The following is a 15323-nucleotide window of genomic DNA, read 5'->3' as shown; positions in this document are numbered from 1 at the left end:
AAAGACTAACCAACATTACCAGCCCAATATCCATTACATGTAGCTGTCTCACTCTGCAGCTGGATTATCAATTGGCTTTTAATTGTGTTTTTTTGACCCCCCTCGCTCACCCGCAGATAGAAATTGTACCTTAAGTGGTCTGGGAAATTACTCCTTTGGGTACTATGCAATGATTCCTGTGCCCACCATCAGTTATCTTTTGTGTGTCCCTTTCTCTTACCACCTCCTCCCAGAGTTATGCATTTACAGTACACATGAGCATGAGAGCAAAGACCAGGGTCTTAATCAATTGAAATGGGAGCAATAGGTTGTTGCCAGCTTATGTAACTACTAGCTTCCTTTACAAGTAGAAATGGAGATGTAGTGCTCCATATGAAACAGCAACACATTCACTGCCACTGTGTAGTGCAAAAAAACTGCTCTTTGAAGCCCTAATCTGCACTGAATGGTTCCCAGAGGTGTGACTGGCTTTAGAGGGAGATATGGCGAACTGAAGCAGGGTGTGGAGAGATATGGAGAGGAGTTGTGTGAAATCGAGATGAGTGGGAGGCTGCTTAAAGAGAAGAGGAAGATGTAGTGTGCAGGCTGGATGCAGATTGTTCCCTTTATTTCAGATCTCACTCAGATGAACACATCTGATTTATTGTTATTATGCATGGATACTTTTCAGTCATTAGAATTTGAAGGCTTTGCTGCACTCCGCTTCGAAGTGGGATAGTGAATTAGGGACGTGCATTAAGGATCTAAGGATTTCACAGCTGTGATACTCACTGTCATTATATCCCCCTCTGCTTTTCTCCCCTCCACCATAGCACCCCACACCCACTCCTCCCGAAACTGCCTCTCTATGCAGTTTAGTGATGAGGAGACATTTTGTAGGACCAAGGTAGAAGATAAACAAGGATTTTAATGCTGTATGCAGCAATCTGTTAATGACCACTTAAACATGCATGTACATGAGTCATTTGCATGAATAATACTCAACCCCCTCCAACGCTCATTCTCTCCCTCACGCTCTCCCTCTCTTCTGCCTCCCATATTTATCGTTCACACACATAGAATTGTTTTTTTCCGGCTAAATTAATATTGCAGCACTATTTCCCACTTTGCATCTGCTGATTTGCTTTTGCAGCATTTGCTTCTAGGAAAGGAAATACTTCCCTCAAGGAACAACCACCAGAATTCTGGTTGTTTTAAAACATGATGGTGGATGAAAGTGCCTTTTTAGGAATTTTGATGAATGTTGGTTGTTTTATATGGATTGAGTGTCAGTCTTCACTTTCTCGAGCAACACATTCACCCACACACTCCTTTCCGCTGATCATAGGGTGTGGTTGGGGTAGAGGTGCTTCAGCGTAACAGGGAGGACATTGGTGATTATTATATTCAAATGGGTGGGTTAAAATGTTGGTTCAAGAGATTTTGTTAGATTAAATCACCCTGTTTTTCTTCTCAAATATCTAGTTGTGAATGGGAACCATGGCTCTACGTCTGAGGTGAATAGGTCAAAGCACTCACTTAAAATCCTATTCTTTCTGGCTGTCTCACAGCTGGGGTAGGGTTTTAGATGCAGGGGCAGCGAACAGCCAACCATGGTGAATGAGTTGGATGGTACGAGGTTAAATGAAATCAGGACTGGCTAAAAGAACTCTGAAACATTTTATTTTCTTATCCTACAAATTGGAGACGTTAGAATTAGTTCTGAGACGGGAAACTCCTGAACCGGTCTAAACTGTTCAACTTTATCCACAGCCAACCAGATCTGCAGATCTGATATTAATGGGACTTGTCAGCAGAACATGACATATCTGTCCTCTATGATGTGAACAGTGGTTGATTGCAGAACTGCAGGTCAGTGGTTTGAGCACCGCTGGGCAGAGTTCACAATGTGTTTGTGTGAATTCACCAATCAGCACTTTTTAATTGGGTGAAATAGGGCACCCGTTTGCCTCTGGCAAGAAAAGGGGAAACTGCTACATGCCATTCTCTCACTATCCACTCTCCAACTCTATCACACAACTCATGCTAATTGAGTTCAGAGGGCCTTTGTGGGTATGACTGTACACTACAGAGTAGTATTTAATATGACAAATGGCACCAATAGATATGTAGCCTATCTCTGTGTACTGGTTTATCTCAGAGCTCCTCCCCCAGTCCCCTTCTCAACCCCTCTTTCACCCCATATCTCCCTCTCTCAGCTCGAAGACAAACTCCTCTGTGTTTGCCGATAGGCTGCTTCCTGCCCTTCTCAAACAAACACATGATCACTGACTGGCATCTGTCACAGTTTTCATATGATCCATTTTGATAACTGATCTACTCAGCGGTTTGCAATTCAATGTCGAGTCGTGCTGCTGTTGAGTAGCGGTTGATTTATTTACTGTAATTCATGAATTGTTTCATGTATCTTGTTGAAACCGAAGCCTCAGGTTGTAGTCAGTCTCTTACAGCATTAAAGCAGACTTCGTTGTACTTTTATTTTTTATACTTGTCATCACTCCCATCTGCCCACACCGTACGTGGCTTATCTTCTTCACCATGTGCTAGGTTCCTTGTGCAATGCACTTTGTGCTTTTAAATGTATGTCCTTGTTTTTTAAGAAATGTAGAATCAAAATAAATGATATACACCCATTCCACACATTCTTCAAGAATCATTCTGAAATTGATGACATTTTTTCCCCCCTCATCAATCTACACACAATACCTCATAATGACAAAGGGGGAAAAACATTTTTTTAGACATTTTTGCACATTTATTGAATTAACAGGTAGCTTTTTTACAGAAATATTCAGACCCTTTGCTATGAGACTCGAAATTGAGCTCAGTTGCATCCGGTTTCCATTCATCATCCTTGATGTTTCTACAACTTGATTGGAGTCCACCTGTGTTAATTCAATTGATTGGACATGATTTGGAAAGGCACATACCTGTTTGTATAAGGTCTCACAGTTGACAGTGCATATCTGAGCAAAAACCAAGCATTGAGGTCAAGGGAATTGTCTGTCGAGCTCTGAGACAGGATTGTGTCGATGGACAGATCTGGGGAAGGGTACAAAAAATGTATGCAGCATTGAAGGTCCCCAAGAACACAGTGGTCTCCATTCTTAAATGGAAGAAATGTAGAACTGCTAAGACTCTTCCTAGAGCAAAGGGCCTTGGTCAGGGAGGTGACCAAGAACCTGGTGACAGAGCTCCAGTTCCTCTGTGGAGACAACCCTCTCTGCAGTACTCCACCCATCAGGCCTTTATGGTAGAGTGGCCAAACTGAATCTACTCCTGAGTAAAAGGCACATGACAGCCCGCTTGGAGTTAGCCACAAGCCATCTAAAGACTCTGACCATGAGAAACAAGATTCTCTGGTCTGATGAAACCAAGATTGAACTCTTTGCCCTGAATGCAAAGCGTCACATCTGGAGGAAACCTGGCACCATCCCTATGGTGAAGCGTGGTGGTGGCAGCATCATGCTGTGGGGCTGTTTTTTCAGTGGCAGGGACTGGGAGACCAGGAAAAGATGAATGGACCAAAGTACAAATAATTTTATTTGTAATGTGTTTAGCTAATGTTATTGCGGGTGTAGCAAAATGCTTGTGAGAGATCCTTGATGAGAACCTGCTCAGGACCTCAGACTTGGACAAAGGTTCACCTTCCAACAGGACAACGACCCTAAGCACACATCCAAGACAACGCAGGAGTGGCTTCGGGACAAGTCTCTGAATGTCCTTGAGTGGCCCAGCCAGAGGCTGGACTTGAACCTGATCGAACTTCTCTGGAGAGACCTGAAAATAGCTGTGCAGCGATGCTCCCCATCCAACCTGACAGATCTTGAGAGGATCTGCAGAGAAGAATGGGAAACACTCCCCAAATACAGGTGTGCCAAGCTTGTAGCTTCATACCCAAGAAGACTTGAGGCTGTAATCGCTGCTAAAGGTCCTTCAACAAAGTACTGAGTAAAGGGTCTGAATACTTATGTAAATGTGATATTTAAGTTGAAGTTGCACAAATTTCTAAACCTGTTTTTGCATTGTCATTATGGGGTATTGTTTTATAGATTGAGGAGGGGAAAATACTTTTAAATACATTTTAGAGTAAGGCTATAACAAAATGTGGAATAAGTCAGGGGGTCTGAATACTTTACAAATGCACTGTAACCTAAATTCCTCGAGCTTAGTTCAACTGTCGTACCCCTTCGAAACCCAAAATATAAGCATGTTTTACTCTGTAAATAAATGTAAGCAAACCCTGTATAGCCTTAAAACATGGTAAAACTATGCATTTGATATCATGGATTGTTAGTCCTTGCATCCATACCTCTATGAATTTGAGTGGTTACATTTATCCAGACCCATTCCTTTAGCTTTTTGGCTGAAACGGGCAGGGAGAACGCTTTGTTTCAATTAAGGATTCTAGCTATAAAGCCAAATGGCTTATCTTTTACATCCACCATTTTGTCAGTTTCAGTCTATGTTTTCATTTCATTTCTATGTCCTTCTCTCCTCCTCTCCTCTCCACCCTACACAACACTCTCCTCCAGGTCTCCAGCTTTGGCAGCCACTCTGGTGTTAGAGTTAGAGTTGGAGGTGTTGAAGGCGTGCAGGTAGCCATGTGTGAGAGCAGGGGGCTGTTGGTCGCTGCCCATGCTGCTCGCTGAACTGGCCGTTGAGGCGCACTGGACCAGCATGCCTTGCACCGACTGGCTCCTCCTGGTCCATATCACACTCAGTCGCTTGGCATAGCTGTAGCAGGTTGTTGTGGTGATCTCGCCCACATCAAAGGAGCAGCTGCGTGTCCTCCCGAGTGGAGGACGATCGCCGCCCCTCCAGTCATCCAACCGCCCCTCCTCCTCCCCCTGGGCTCCAGAGTCCAGGCTGCATCTGGAGCCCACCATTTTGTCCAAGTCTCTCTCCCTCTCCTCAGAGCGGCGCAGCTTGAGCTTGCCTGAGTGTCTCAGGGCCTTGTGAGCTCTGGGATGGGGTAAGGTCTGAGAGGTGATGGCAGGGGAGTAGTACAGTGTCACTCTCTCACTCTCAGGGGTGAAAGGGGGGAATCTTTTCCCCCTCACGCCCACCTCCAGGCCCTGCTCCTCAGCCTTTCTCTCTCCACTGAGCTGATCAGAGTCAAGCGTTGTCCTGGGCTTGTTCTTGGCTTGGGGTTTGGTTTTCGATGGCAGGGGCTTAGCCTTTTGGCCAAGAATGCCTTTGGGCAGAGCCACCATCATCACTCTCCCATTCCCATTGGTCTGAGCGTAAACGTCCACTTCTCCCTTGGAGGGCAGGAAGTTGTCATGGTGATGGGCAGGGTAGTGACCCTCGTCTCTGCAGTCTCCACAGACGCGGTGCCTCACCATCATCGCCACGGTGAACACCAGCAGCATCACCACGATGACCCCGCCCACCATGATTGTCAGTGTGCCGCCCAGGAAGTGCGCCTGCATGGAACGGCACTCTGGGAAGTCCTCCTTGGTGCTGAACTGGGTGCAACCCAGGACCTTGGTGGTGGCCAGGGTGGACAGCCCGTCGTCAAAGATGGCCAGGACACACAGGCTGTAGTCAGCTCCAGACACAAGGTTCTTTAGCAGGAACGCGTTGCTTGTAGGAGGCAGAATCCTAACAGACAGGGAAGGGAGTAATAAAAGAAAAAAGGATATTGAGTAATTTGCCGAGGAGAGAAAGGATCTCTGAGAGCAGCTAGGAGAGAGAGACAAATGAAATGCAATAAGCTACAGTACAACTCCTTAGTGCTAATGATGATGAGCAGCCAGCTAGAGGGAGGAGGAGTCAGATCTGCTCATTTGTTGTGGAAATGGGCTTAATCAATAATACTCTGCTGTAGAGGGAGAAGGGCAATAGAAAGGGTGAGATTGATATTCAGGGAAATTGGAGGCAGACTGAAGATGGCGCCGGAGAACAAGGACAACTTTTTACGTATTCCGAACCAATTCTTTTTTTGTTGTCGTCAACGACAAGACAGCCGATAAGGAGGAGGTCCGAGACCTGGCCGTGTGGTGCCAGGTCAATAATCTCTCCCTCAACGTGATCAAGACAAAGATAATGATTGTGGACTACAGGAAAATGAGGGCCGAGCACGCCCCCATTCTCATCGACAGGGCTGCAGTGGAGCAGGTTGAGAGTTTCAAGGTCCTTGGTGTCCACATCACCAACAAACTAACATGGGCCAAGCAGCACCAAGACAGTTGTGAAGAGGGCACGACAAAACCTATTCCCCCTCAGGAGACTGAAAAGATTTGGAATGGGTCCTCAGATCCTCAAGGTTATACAGTTGCACCATCGAGAGCTTTCTGACTGGTTGCATCACTGCCTTGAATGGCAACTGCTCGGCCCGACCGCAAGGCACTACAGAGGGTAGTGCGAACGGCCCAGTACATCACTGGGGCCAATCTTCCTGCCATCCAGGACCTCTACACCAGGCCAGACACCATGGCAAGCAGTACCTGAGTGCCATGTCTAGGTCCAAGAGGCTTCTAAACAGCTTCTACCTCCACTGTAGTCACTCTAATATCTCTACCTACATGTACATATTACTTTGACTATCAGTACATTGACTCTGTACCCGTATACCCCTGTGTATAGTCTCGCTGTTATTTTACTGCTTCTCTTTAATTACTTGTTACTTTTATTTCTTATTCTTACTCATATTTTTTTAAACTGCGTTGTTGGTCAGTGGCTCATAAGTAAGCATTTCACTAAGAATACCTCTTGTATTCGGCGCGTGTGACTAATACAATTTTATTTGAAACCAGTCTGTTTACGTATGTTTTTTTTCCTCTCCTCAGAAACGTGTCTTGCCAAGCGATGAGCTATTAAAGACAATTCCGAGGCAATGACACATACTCGCACCCTAATCACCACCCCCGCCCAAACGCTGTACGCAAGGAAGAGGACAAGACGGCAAACACTTCCGTTTTTTAATGTCTTTCACCCCTCCTTCTTCCAACTGACTGCTCGTGTCAAATCTCTTGTTAAATGCTGCAGCTTATTGTATGGATTCAGACGGCTGTGTAGAACAGTATTGAAAATGTATTGGACGGTGTAAATGAGGCTGAATGTGTTTACCGTTGAGAGGTAATTGCGAGCTCTGAAAGGCAGACCTTGAGCAATTTCTAATTTCATCTGGCGGGCAGTTAACCTTTCTGGCGCCCTTGCTCTCCCTCATTCCTCCACACTATCCTCAAATTATATCTAGCTTTGGGTTACATTACTTTGTTATTACATTTAGTTGTTTACAGGCAGGCTTTGTAATGAAAATTGGAAAGATGGGCTTTACGCGGAACATTAACTCAGAATATGCAAGCTATTATCTCCGTAGGCTTATATAAGGTGAATAACTGCATTGTAAGCTCTACTGAACCTGTCAAAGGGATATGCTGTTTAAAGAAATTAGCCATGGAGTCCCAGAGACGGTAGAAATTAATGTTTGCCTTCATCCATCTTATTTAGCTATGAAGACTACATATACCTTGGCATATATTAGTCATCCAAATGTGTGTATTTGCATACTTATTCTTTGATCTTGGAAGGCTTAGCAAGCAGTTCACCTGGCCTTATTGGAACACCAGGGAATTATGGTGTTATGAGGCATCAAATGTTTAGAGTATGAGACTAACCATCACTTCCTGACTTAGTGGGGGATGAAAGCTGGAAATGTCAAATTGGGAGGCGTTCTTCCTGTTTTTCATTCTGACAGCTGTTTGCACACATTAGTGTGTCCTGACAAGTCCTTGAGAATCGTTCAGTATATGATATAAAACACTGCATGTCTATTTAGGTGCCTATCCCTACCTCCACAAACTGAAGTGGGTTCAGTGTTCCCTAGACCCAAACCCACCATCTCCCTATTTATCTCCATTTCAGACTGACAGATGGGATGTGACACTGTCCTCAGATCTGTGGCTTGCACTTTTTAAAAAATTTTTTATAAGGACTTCAACCTCCTTTTCCCACAGTCTTCTCTCTCTCTCCTTCCATTGCCCTATCTCCCTTCCATCTCTTTCCTTTCCCTCTATCACTCATTCATACTTTACAGTCAACTACGCCTGCTCTCCTTTAATTCATGTGTCAGTGTTCATGTTCATCACTCCTGGTCCCTGTCATTCAAGGACACTCTGTGATAACTCGGATCAATTGTAAAACCACTGGGGTGTTTTGTACATGACAGTATTACAATGGAAGACCACACAGAGGTGTTTGTTTTGCATCTAGCCTTTTGATTGATCTATTCATGCTTGCCCAGTTGGAACTGTCTCATAGGTTCTGTAGGATGGCTGTGTCGCTGAGGGGAGCTTACCTGTACACCAGGGCGTCGTCTGCAGTGCAGTTGTACTGGATCTGGTACATCCACACCAGGTACGGCCCAGTGGCCCGGCCCAGGACCCAGCGCACCTGGGCAGAGGTGGCAGTCGCTCCCAGGACCCCCACCAAATGCTCACTGGCATCTGCATCTCCACTCTCTCCCTCTGTGGCGTTCTTGACAGTCACCACCCCTCCACCACCCTTCCGGCCTGCCCCTCTTCTCCCACTGGAGATATCTGATGACCCAGGGTCCCCTCGAGGGCTGGTTAGGGGGACAGTGTTGTTGCCGCGGTGAGGGAGGGGGATGATCTTCAGGTCTATCAGGGCCGTAGCCTCCCCGGCAGCATTGATGGCAATGCAGGTGTATGCCCCATCGTCTCGGGCACGGGTCACCAGCACGTCCAGGGTGCCGTTGTAGTAGGAGTGCACACGGCTGGAGTTGGCTACTATGCGGTCATCAGGGGAGATCCAGTGGATGATTGGCTCTGGGTCTCCAATGGCACGGCACCTCAGTGTGGCCCTCTGGCCCTCCAGCACCCAAAGCTTGTTGGAGTGGCGCGTGATGAGCGGAGGCTCACAGGTGAACTCCTCTTCTGGAATGGACCAGAAGTAGCGCCCAGCCAGGTGGACGGGAGTGGCGCACGTCTCCATGTCGTCCCCGCGGATCAGCCGCCTCAGCCACAGCAGCTCACAGTTACAGTGCAGGGGGTTCCCACCGAAGCTCAGGCTGATGACAGTGTTGTAGGGGGTGGGGCTGACCACGCCTGTCTGGGAGCGGGAGAACAGGGGGTCAGGGGGCAGAGTCTGCAGCCGGTTGGACGTCATGTCGAGACGAGCCAGCTTGTACAATTCTCCGAAGGAGCCCTCGGCGATGTGGTCCAGGAGGTTGTGGTCCAGGTTGAGGGTGTGCAGGCTGGCCATGTTCTGGATGGCCTCCCAGGGGACCTTCCTCAGGTTGTTGTAGGACAGGTCCAGATCCTCCAGCGTCTGCAGGAAGTCATCAAATGCCTCGGTGGAGACGTTGGTCAGCTGGTTGTTGTTGATGATAAGATGCTGCAAGTTAGTTAGGCCGGACAGGTCTTTTGGCCCCACCACGGTCAGCCGGTTGGTGTCCAGGTGAAGTGAACGCAGGCTCTGAAGGTCAGCGAAGGCCAGAGGTTTCAGGGCATGGATGGTGTTCCTGGACAGAGTTAGCTCTACCAGGCCTGACATGTTGGCGAAGTCCACTCTGCCCACCTCCAGGATGAAGTTGTCAGCCAGACGGAGCTCCACTGTGCGCCGGTCAATGTCAGGAGGGACGAACAGCAGGCCCTTGTTGACACAGAGCGTGCTCAGAGACTCTGAGAGGTTTCGGCACACACAGTGGAAGGGACAGATGGAGACCATGCCCCAGGTCTCTCCAGCGGACACGCCCGGGCCCAGCAGAGCAGAGAACACACAGGAGCAGGTCACCATGGCCAGCCAGACTACAGTCTGTGGGGTCATAGAGCAGGCAGGGGGTCTCAGGGAAGGGTTGGTGACTTTTGGCTTGAGTTCAATAGGAGATAACCAGTTTATTTCCGGGTGGACCCCTTTTAGAGAGAGTTGCTTTGGAGAGGGCCTCCGAGAGGATTTTGAGTGGGGTGGAGCTGAGTATTGGTGTGATATTTGTGATTTGGATTTAGGCATTGTTGAGCTGGTTATCCATTGACCTACAGAAGAACAAGTGGGAAATCATTATCTCTCATTTCCATTGGTTTTCCCATTCAGTGGCTTTTACATCCAAAAGTGCAGTAGAGGTATTGGATTGTACAATTTGGAGTTTTAGATTTTTAAAAATCCACAAATGTTCAATACTGATTTTGTAAACTGATGTGGTTATGTTTGTGTAGGCCTATGTGTATAGTTTCAGTGAGATATGAGTGAGGTTAGATTTGATATAAACCTCCAAACCTGGGTGGTTTTCCTCAGACCGGTCACTGCTTCTGGGGTGGTGGCAATGACTACTGGTTTCCACTGTTACTGGTTCTGGGGTGGTGGCCATGACTACCGGGTTCCACTGTTACTGGTTCTGGGGTGGTGGACATGACTACTGGGTTCCACTGTTACTGGTTCTGGGGTGGTGGCCATGACTACTGGGTTCCACTGGTACTGGTTCTGGTGTGTTGGCCATGACTACTGGGTTCCACTGTTATTGGTGCCTTGTTCTCACCTTCCACTGCTCACTGTTTTGTCAGTGCTATTGCCCCATTCACCTGATACATTACAGTGTGTGTGTTGAGCATGAACATTGACCCACGTTCCATCTAATGAGAAGGAATGACATTGGGTTAAAAGCCAGACTACAAAAGGCAGGTCCTTAATGAAGCAGAATAGTGGTTTGTAGGGTGACTGAGTCTCCAGGTCATGAATGGAAGCCTAGTCGCTTGAATTATCTGTAACATTACAGGCCTGATTAATGTGACTGTTGTGCTTTTCCATGGCTGCTGTGTTTCACTGGGTTGAGAATATTACATTTGTGCTCATTTGAGCATTATGTAAGGCCAGCTTCTTCTCCTGTCACGCTCACAAAGCACCGTTTTGAGTGTGTGTGAGGGAGAATGAGAGGGGGAGATGAAGAACCCACTAGGGGAATGATGGATACAACCTATAAATAACTGTGTAATAGTGTAAACTGTGTTTGTCTCTGCATGTACTGTGCAATGATACACACAGACAAGAAATGTTGTGGTGTGTAAGGTGGGTTTAGTGTGTGCTTTATACTATAAGACACTCTTCACTGCATCATGGGAAATGTGTGTATGGGGTTAACCTTTTGGACATGTATGTCTGAGATGGGAGGAAGGGAAGATGGAGGCATGGTAACAGGGTTAGATTCTAAGCTTGACATTCTATCCCATATCTTTTCTGTATGAGTTGGCTGAGGGTTTGAATGGATTGTACATCCCCCTTAGTTCCTAATCACAGTGACTGAGGACTGCACAGTAATGGTTCCTACCTTAGTGGGTGAATATCCTGTTCTCCCACAGAACAGAACACAGAGGCCCTCATCTACAGTGCCTTGAGAAAGTATTCACACCCCTGTCCTGTTTCCACAGTTTATAACCTGCATTTCAAATTCGATTTGGTGTCACTGGCATACATATACACACAATACCACATAATGTCAAAGTCAAATGACGTTTTTAGAAATGTTAACAAAATGATAAGCTGAAAGTCAGTAAGTATTCAACCCATTTGTTATGACAAGCCTAACGTTCATGAGTAAACATTTGCTTAATAAACAAGTCACATGAGTTGCATTGACTTTCTGTGGGCAATCATGGTGTTTAACATTTTCCTCTGTACCCCACACATAAAATGATCTGTAAGGTCCCGCAGTCTAGCAGTGAATTTCAAACACAGGTTCAACCACAAAGGCCAAGGAGGTTTTCCAGTGCCTTGCATAGAAGGGTACCTATTGGTAGATGAGTAAAAAAAAAAAGCTGATATTGAATACCCCATTGAGCCTTGTTAACTTATTAATTACACTTTGGATGGTGTATTAATACACCCAGTCACTACAAAGATGCAAGCGTCCTTTCTAGCGCAGTTACCAAAGAGGAAGGAAGCTGCAGCGATCGGTTAGCTGCTCAGATAGCTGATGTTTAAAGTTAGTGAGAGATATGTACGTCTCCAGCTTCAGAGATTATTATTTTATTTTTTTTGCAATTAGTTCCAGCCACTGGCAGCAGAGAACTGGAAGGAAAGATGGCCAAAGGAGGTGTTGGCTTTGGGGATGACCAGTTATATATATCATATATATCTGCTACGGGTGGGTGTTATCGTTACCAGCAAGCTGAGATAAGGTGGAGCTTTACCTAGCATAGACTTATAGATGACTTGGAGCCAGTGGGTCTGCCGAAGAATATGTAGCGAGGGCCAGCCGACTAGAGCATACAGGTCGCAGTGGTGGGTGGTATAAGGTGATTTGTTAACAAAACGGATGGCACTGTGATAGACTGCATCCAGTTTGCTGAGTAGAGTATTGGAAGCTATTTTGTAGATGACATCGTCGAGGATCGGTAGAATAGTCAGTTTTACTAGGGTAATTTTGGTGGCGTGAGTGAAGGAGGCTTTGTTGCAAAATAGAAAGCCGATTCTAGATTTAATTATTTTGTATTGGAGACGGTCAGAACCGTCCAGAGTAGTGATGCTAGTCGGGCGGACGGGTGTGGACAGCAAACGGTTGAAAAGCATGCATTTGGTTTTACTGGCGTTTAAGAGCAGTTGGAGGCCACGGAAGGAGTGTTGTATGGCATTGAAGCTCGTTTGGAGGTTAGTTAACACAGTGTCCAAAGAAAGGCCAGATGTATACAGAATGGTGTCGTCTGCGTAGAGGTGGATCAGGGAATCACCCGCAGAAAGAGCGACATCGTTGATATATACAGAGAAATGAGTCGGCCCGAGAATTGAACCCTGTGGTATCCCCATTGAGACTGCCAGAGGTCCGGACAACAGGCCCTCCGGTTTGACACACTGAACTCTGTCTGCGAAGTAGTTGGTGAACCAGGCGAGGCAGTCATTTGTGAAACCAAGGCTATTGAATCTGCCGATAAGAATACGGTGATTGACCTGAGTCGAAAGCCTTGGCCAGGCTTGCACAGCGGAGAAGGTACGGTGGGATTCTAAATGGTCGGTGATCTGTTTATTAACTTGGCTTTCAAAGATTTTAGAAAGGCAGGTCAGGATGGATATAGGTCTATAACAGTTTGGGTCTAGAGTGTCACCCCCTTTGAAGAGGGGGGTGACTGCTGCAGCTTTCCAGTCTTTAGTGATCTCGGACGATACGAAAGGGAGGTTGAACAGACTGTTAATAGGGGTTGCAGCACTGGCGGAGGATCATTTTAGAGAGGGTCCAGATTGTCTAGCCCAGCTGATTTGTACGGGTCTAGGTTTTGCAGCTCTTTCAGAACATCTGCTATCTGAATTTGGGTGAAGGAGAAGCTGGGGACGCTCGGACAAGTAGCTCCAGGGGGTGACTAAAACAGAGTTAAATGTCTGTGATAGGAAGAACTATAGTATTGTCGTTAGTCCACAATACTATCCTAAATAACAGGGTGAAAGGAAGCCTGTATAGAATAAAACATTCCAAAACATGCATCCTGTTTGCAATAAGGCAAAAGTAAAATGCAAAAAATACGGCAAAGACACATGTACTTTATGTCCTGAATACAAAGCATTATGGTTAGGGAAAATACAATACATCACTGAGTACCACTCTTCATATTTTCAAGCATGGTGGCGGCTGCATCATGTTATAGGAATGCTTGTTATCGGCAAGGACTAGGGAGTTTTTTTTATGATAAAAAAAAAAATGGAGTAGAGATAAGCACAGGCAAAATCCTAGGCGAAAACCTGGTTCAGTATGCTTTCCAACATACACTGGGAGACACATTCGCCTTTCAGCAGCAAATATTGTACAATCCAGGTGTGCGAAGCTCTTAGACTTAGTCAGAAAGAATCAATGTTATAATTGCTGCCAAAGGTGATTCTCACATGTATTGACTCAGGGGTGTGAAATACTTATGTAAAAGAGATTTTGATTTAATTTTCAATAAATGTTTTCGCTTTGTCATTTATGGGGTGTTGTGTGTAGATGAGGAGGGAAAATGTATATTTTAATCCATTTTGAATTTAGTCAACTCACGGTGAATGAAATACTTTCTGAAGGCATTGTACATGGCAGTATTTATTTAAAAACACTATCTGGCACTATATTTAAATTCTTATCCCTAGTTATCCTCTTGGCTTGGATATGTTTCCCTCAGTGTTTTATGATCGTTGGCTCAAAGCACAGAGGGAAGACCTAGTAAACCTTTTCCATGTTGCATTACCTTACCTCTCTGTCCACCTATCCATATTTACTTTGACTTAAGCTCATCCTCCAAATCAACAAGCGTATGAGCAATTTGTTGCTTGTCAGTTTGTAATTTATATTTTACTCAGTCATTCCTGTTGTTAATATCCTTGTTTTCTGGGATTCAATTGTTGCTAGGTCAGTCCATTGTATACATCCTCCAGAATATGAAGAGAGCCAGGATTAGCAGAGTGACATGGGCACAGATAATCACATTTCCTCCACAATGTGCAATACAGTCAGGACAGACTGCGAGTTAGATGCTCTATTAAAAGAAACACAGGGTTCTATTCTAATGTGAAGAAAACAAATGAACATTAACTTACAGAAGTTTGCTGCTTATGCTGTTCAGGATGCCAAGTCCATTGATTCGTTCTGGTAACTGGAGCATGAATCGAAATAATCAGATGTAGTTTTTCAAGCATGAGCCCAGAGGCTTTCAGAGATGACAAGCTTATGTTTCCTAGATAACAAAATATTTGAAATGTGTGAAACATTTCAGTGTGCTTCGTAGCGTTTATCCTCCATCTATTCACTAATTGCAGCCATCAGTCTTCTCCCAGGACAGTATCCAGTCTCTTCTCTTTACTCTGCAGTCGTTGGTATTCAGACCCCTCTTTCCTCTCGCTGCGCATCTGTCCTTCGCAGAATCAGTGCGGCTCTAGAACATCCCCAAGTCTGTTTTTATCTCTGTTGGAGAGCAGCTTTAACCACCTGACCTCCAACCCCCTTTCTCCTCCCAGTTTCCCACTGTGTGGGAATGGTAACAATTCCTTTTCACTGCCTTGTTCCTTCCGTCATGCTGCCTGTTTTGTTTTAGTCGTCCAGACAAGTGCTGTTAAAGTAGGTTATTAACCGTAGACGCCAACAACCTATTACGGTCGCATGTTTTACCTCTGTGTTTGCCGTGCTTATTCACAACTCAATCGCTTGTTTTGACGTTAATTTCCTCCGCCATCCGGTGCTGTACCAGTCGGATTTGTGGCTTCTGCTGCAGCAAGCGTGTGTGTGAGCGAGGGAGAGACTGCAAAGTGTGTCTGCTACTGAGATGGGAGAGGGAAAGGGAGGGAGGAGGAAGAGCCTTGAGCAGTCCTGGCTTTCGATAGAAGGGGGGAAAGATGGAATTGGAGTGGCT

The 15323-nt window shown here is 45.8% G+C and overlaps 2 protein-coding genes across 2 annotated transcripts in view; one reads left to right on the top strand and one right to left on the bottom strand.

The window, feature by feature from the left end:
* The window catches only part of LOC109874420 (pyruvate carboxylase, mitochondrial), a 99725-nt gene that overhangs the window by 63726 nt on the left and 20676 nt on the right, over positions 1-15323 (top strand). The gene's annotated exons all lie outside the window — the stretch shown is intronic.
* LOC109873535 (leucine-rich repeat and fibronectin type-III domain-containing protein 4-like) lies at positions 520-15274 on the bottom strand. Its single transcript, XM_020465196.2, has 3 exons — positions 14515-15274; positions 8306-10001; positions 520-5607 (listed from the first exon to the last, which is right to left on the bottom strand). The coding sequence occupies exons 2-3, from the start codon at positions 9976-9978 to the stop codon at positions 4515-4517; spliced, it is 2766 nt and encodes a 921-aa protein (XP_020320785.2). The 5' UTR covers positions 9979-10001; positions 14515-15274; the 3' UTR covers positions 520-4514.

Source organism: Oncorhynchus kisutch, linkage group LG29, assembly GCF_002021735.2.
Source record: "Oncorhynchus kisutch isolate 150728-3 linkage group LG29, Okis_V2, whole genome shotgun sequence".
In the NCBI taxonomy this organism is placed as follows: Eukaryota; Metazoa; Chordata; class Actinopteri; order Salmoniformes; family Salmonidae; genus Oncorhynchus; species Oncorhynchus kisutch.
Note: the sequence above shows the minus strand (reverse complement) of the source record. Positions and strands in the feature narration are given on the sequence as shown.

Excerpts from the sequence above, each read along its gene's own strand:
- LOC109873535 (XM_020465196.2), bottom strand. The coding sequence starts at position 9,978 with ATGCCTAAATCCAAATCACAAATATCACACCAATACTCAGCTCCACCC. Across the intron at positions 5,608-8,305 it reads GACGACGCCCTGGTGTACAG|GATTCTGCCTCCTACAAGCA; the intron begins GTAAGCTCCCCT and ends CCTGTCTGTTAG.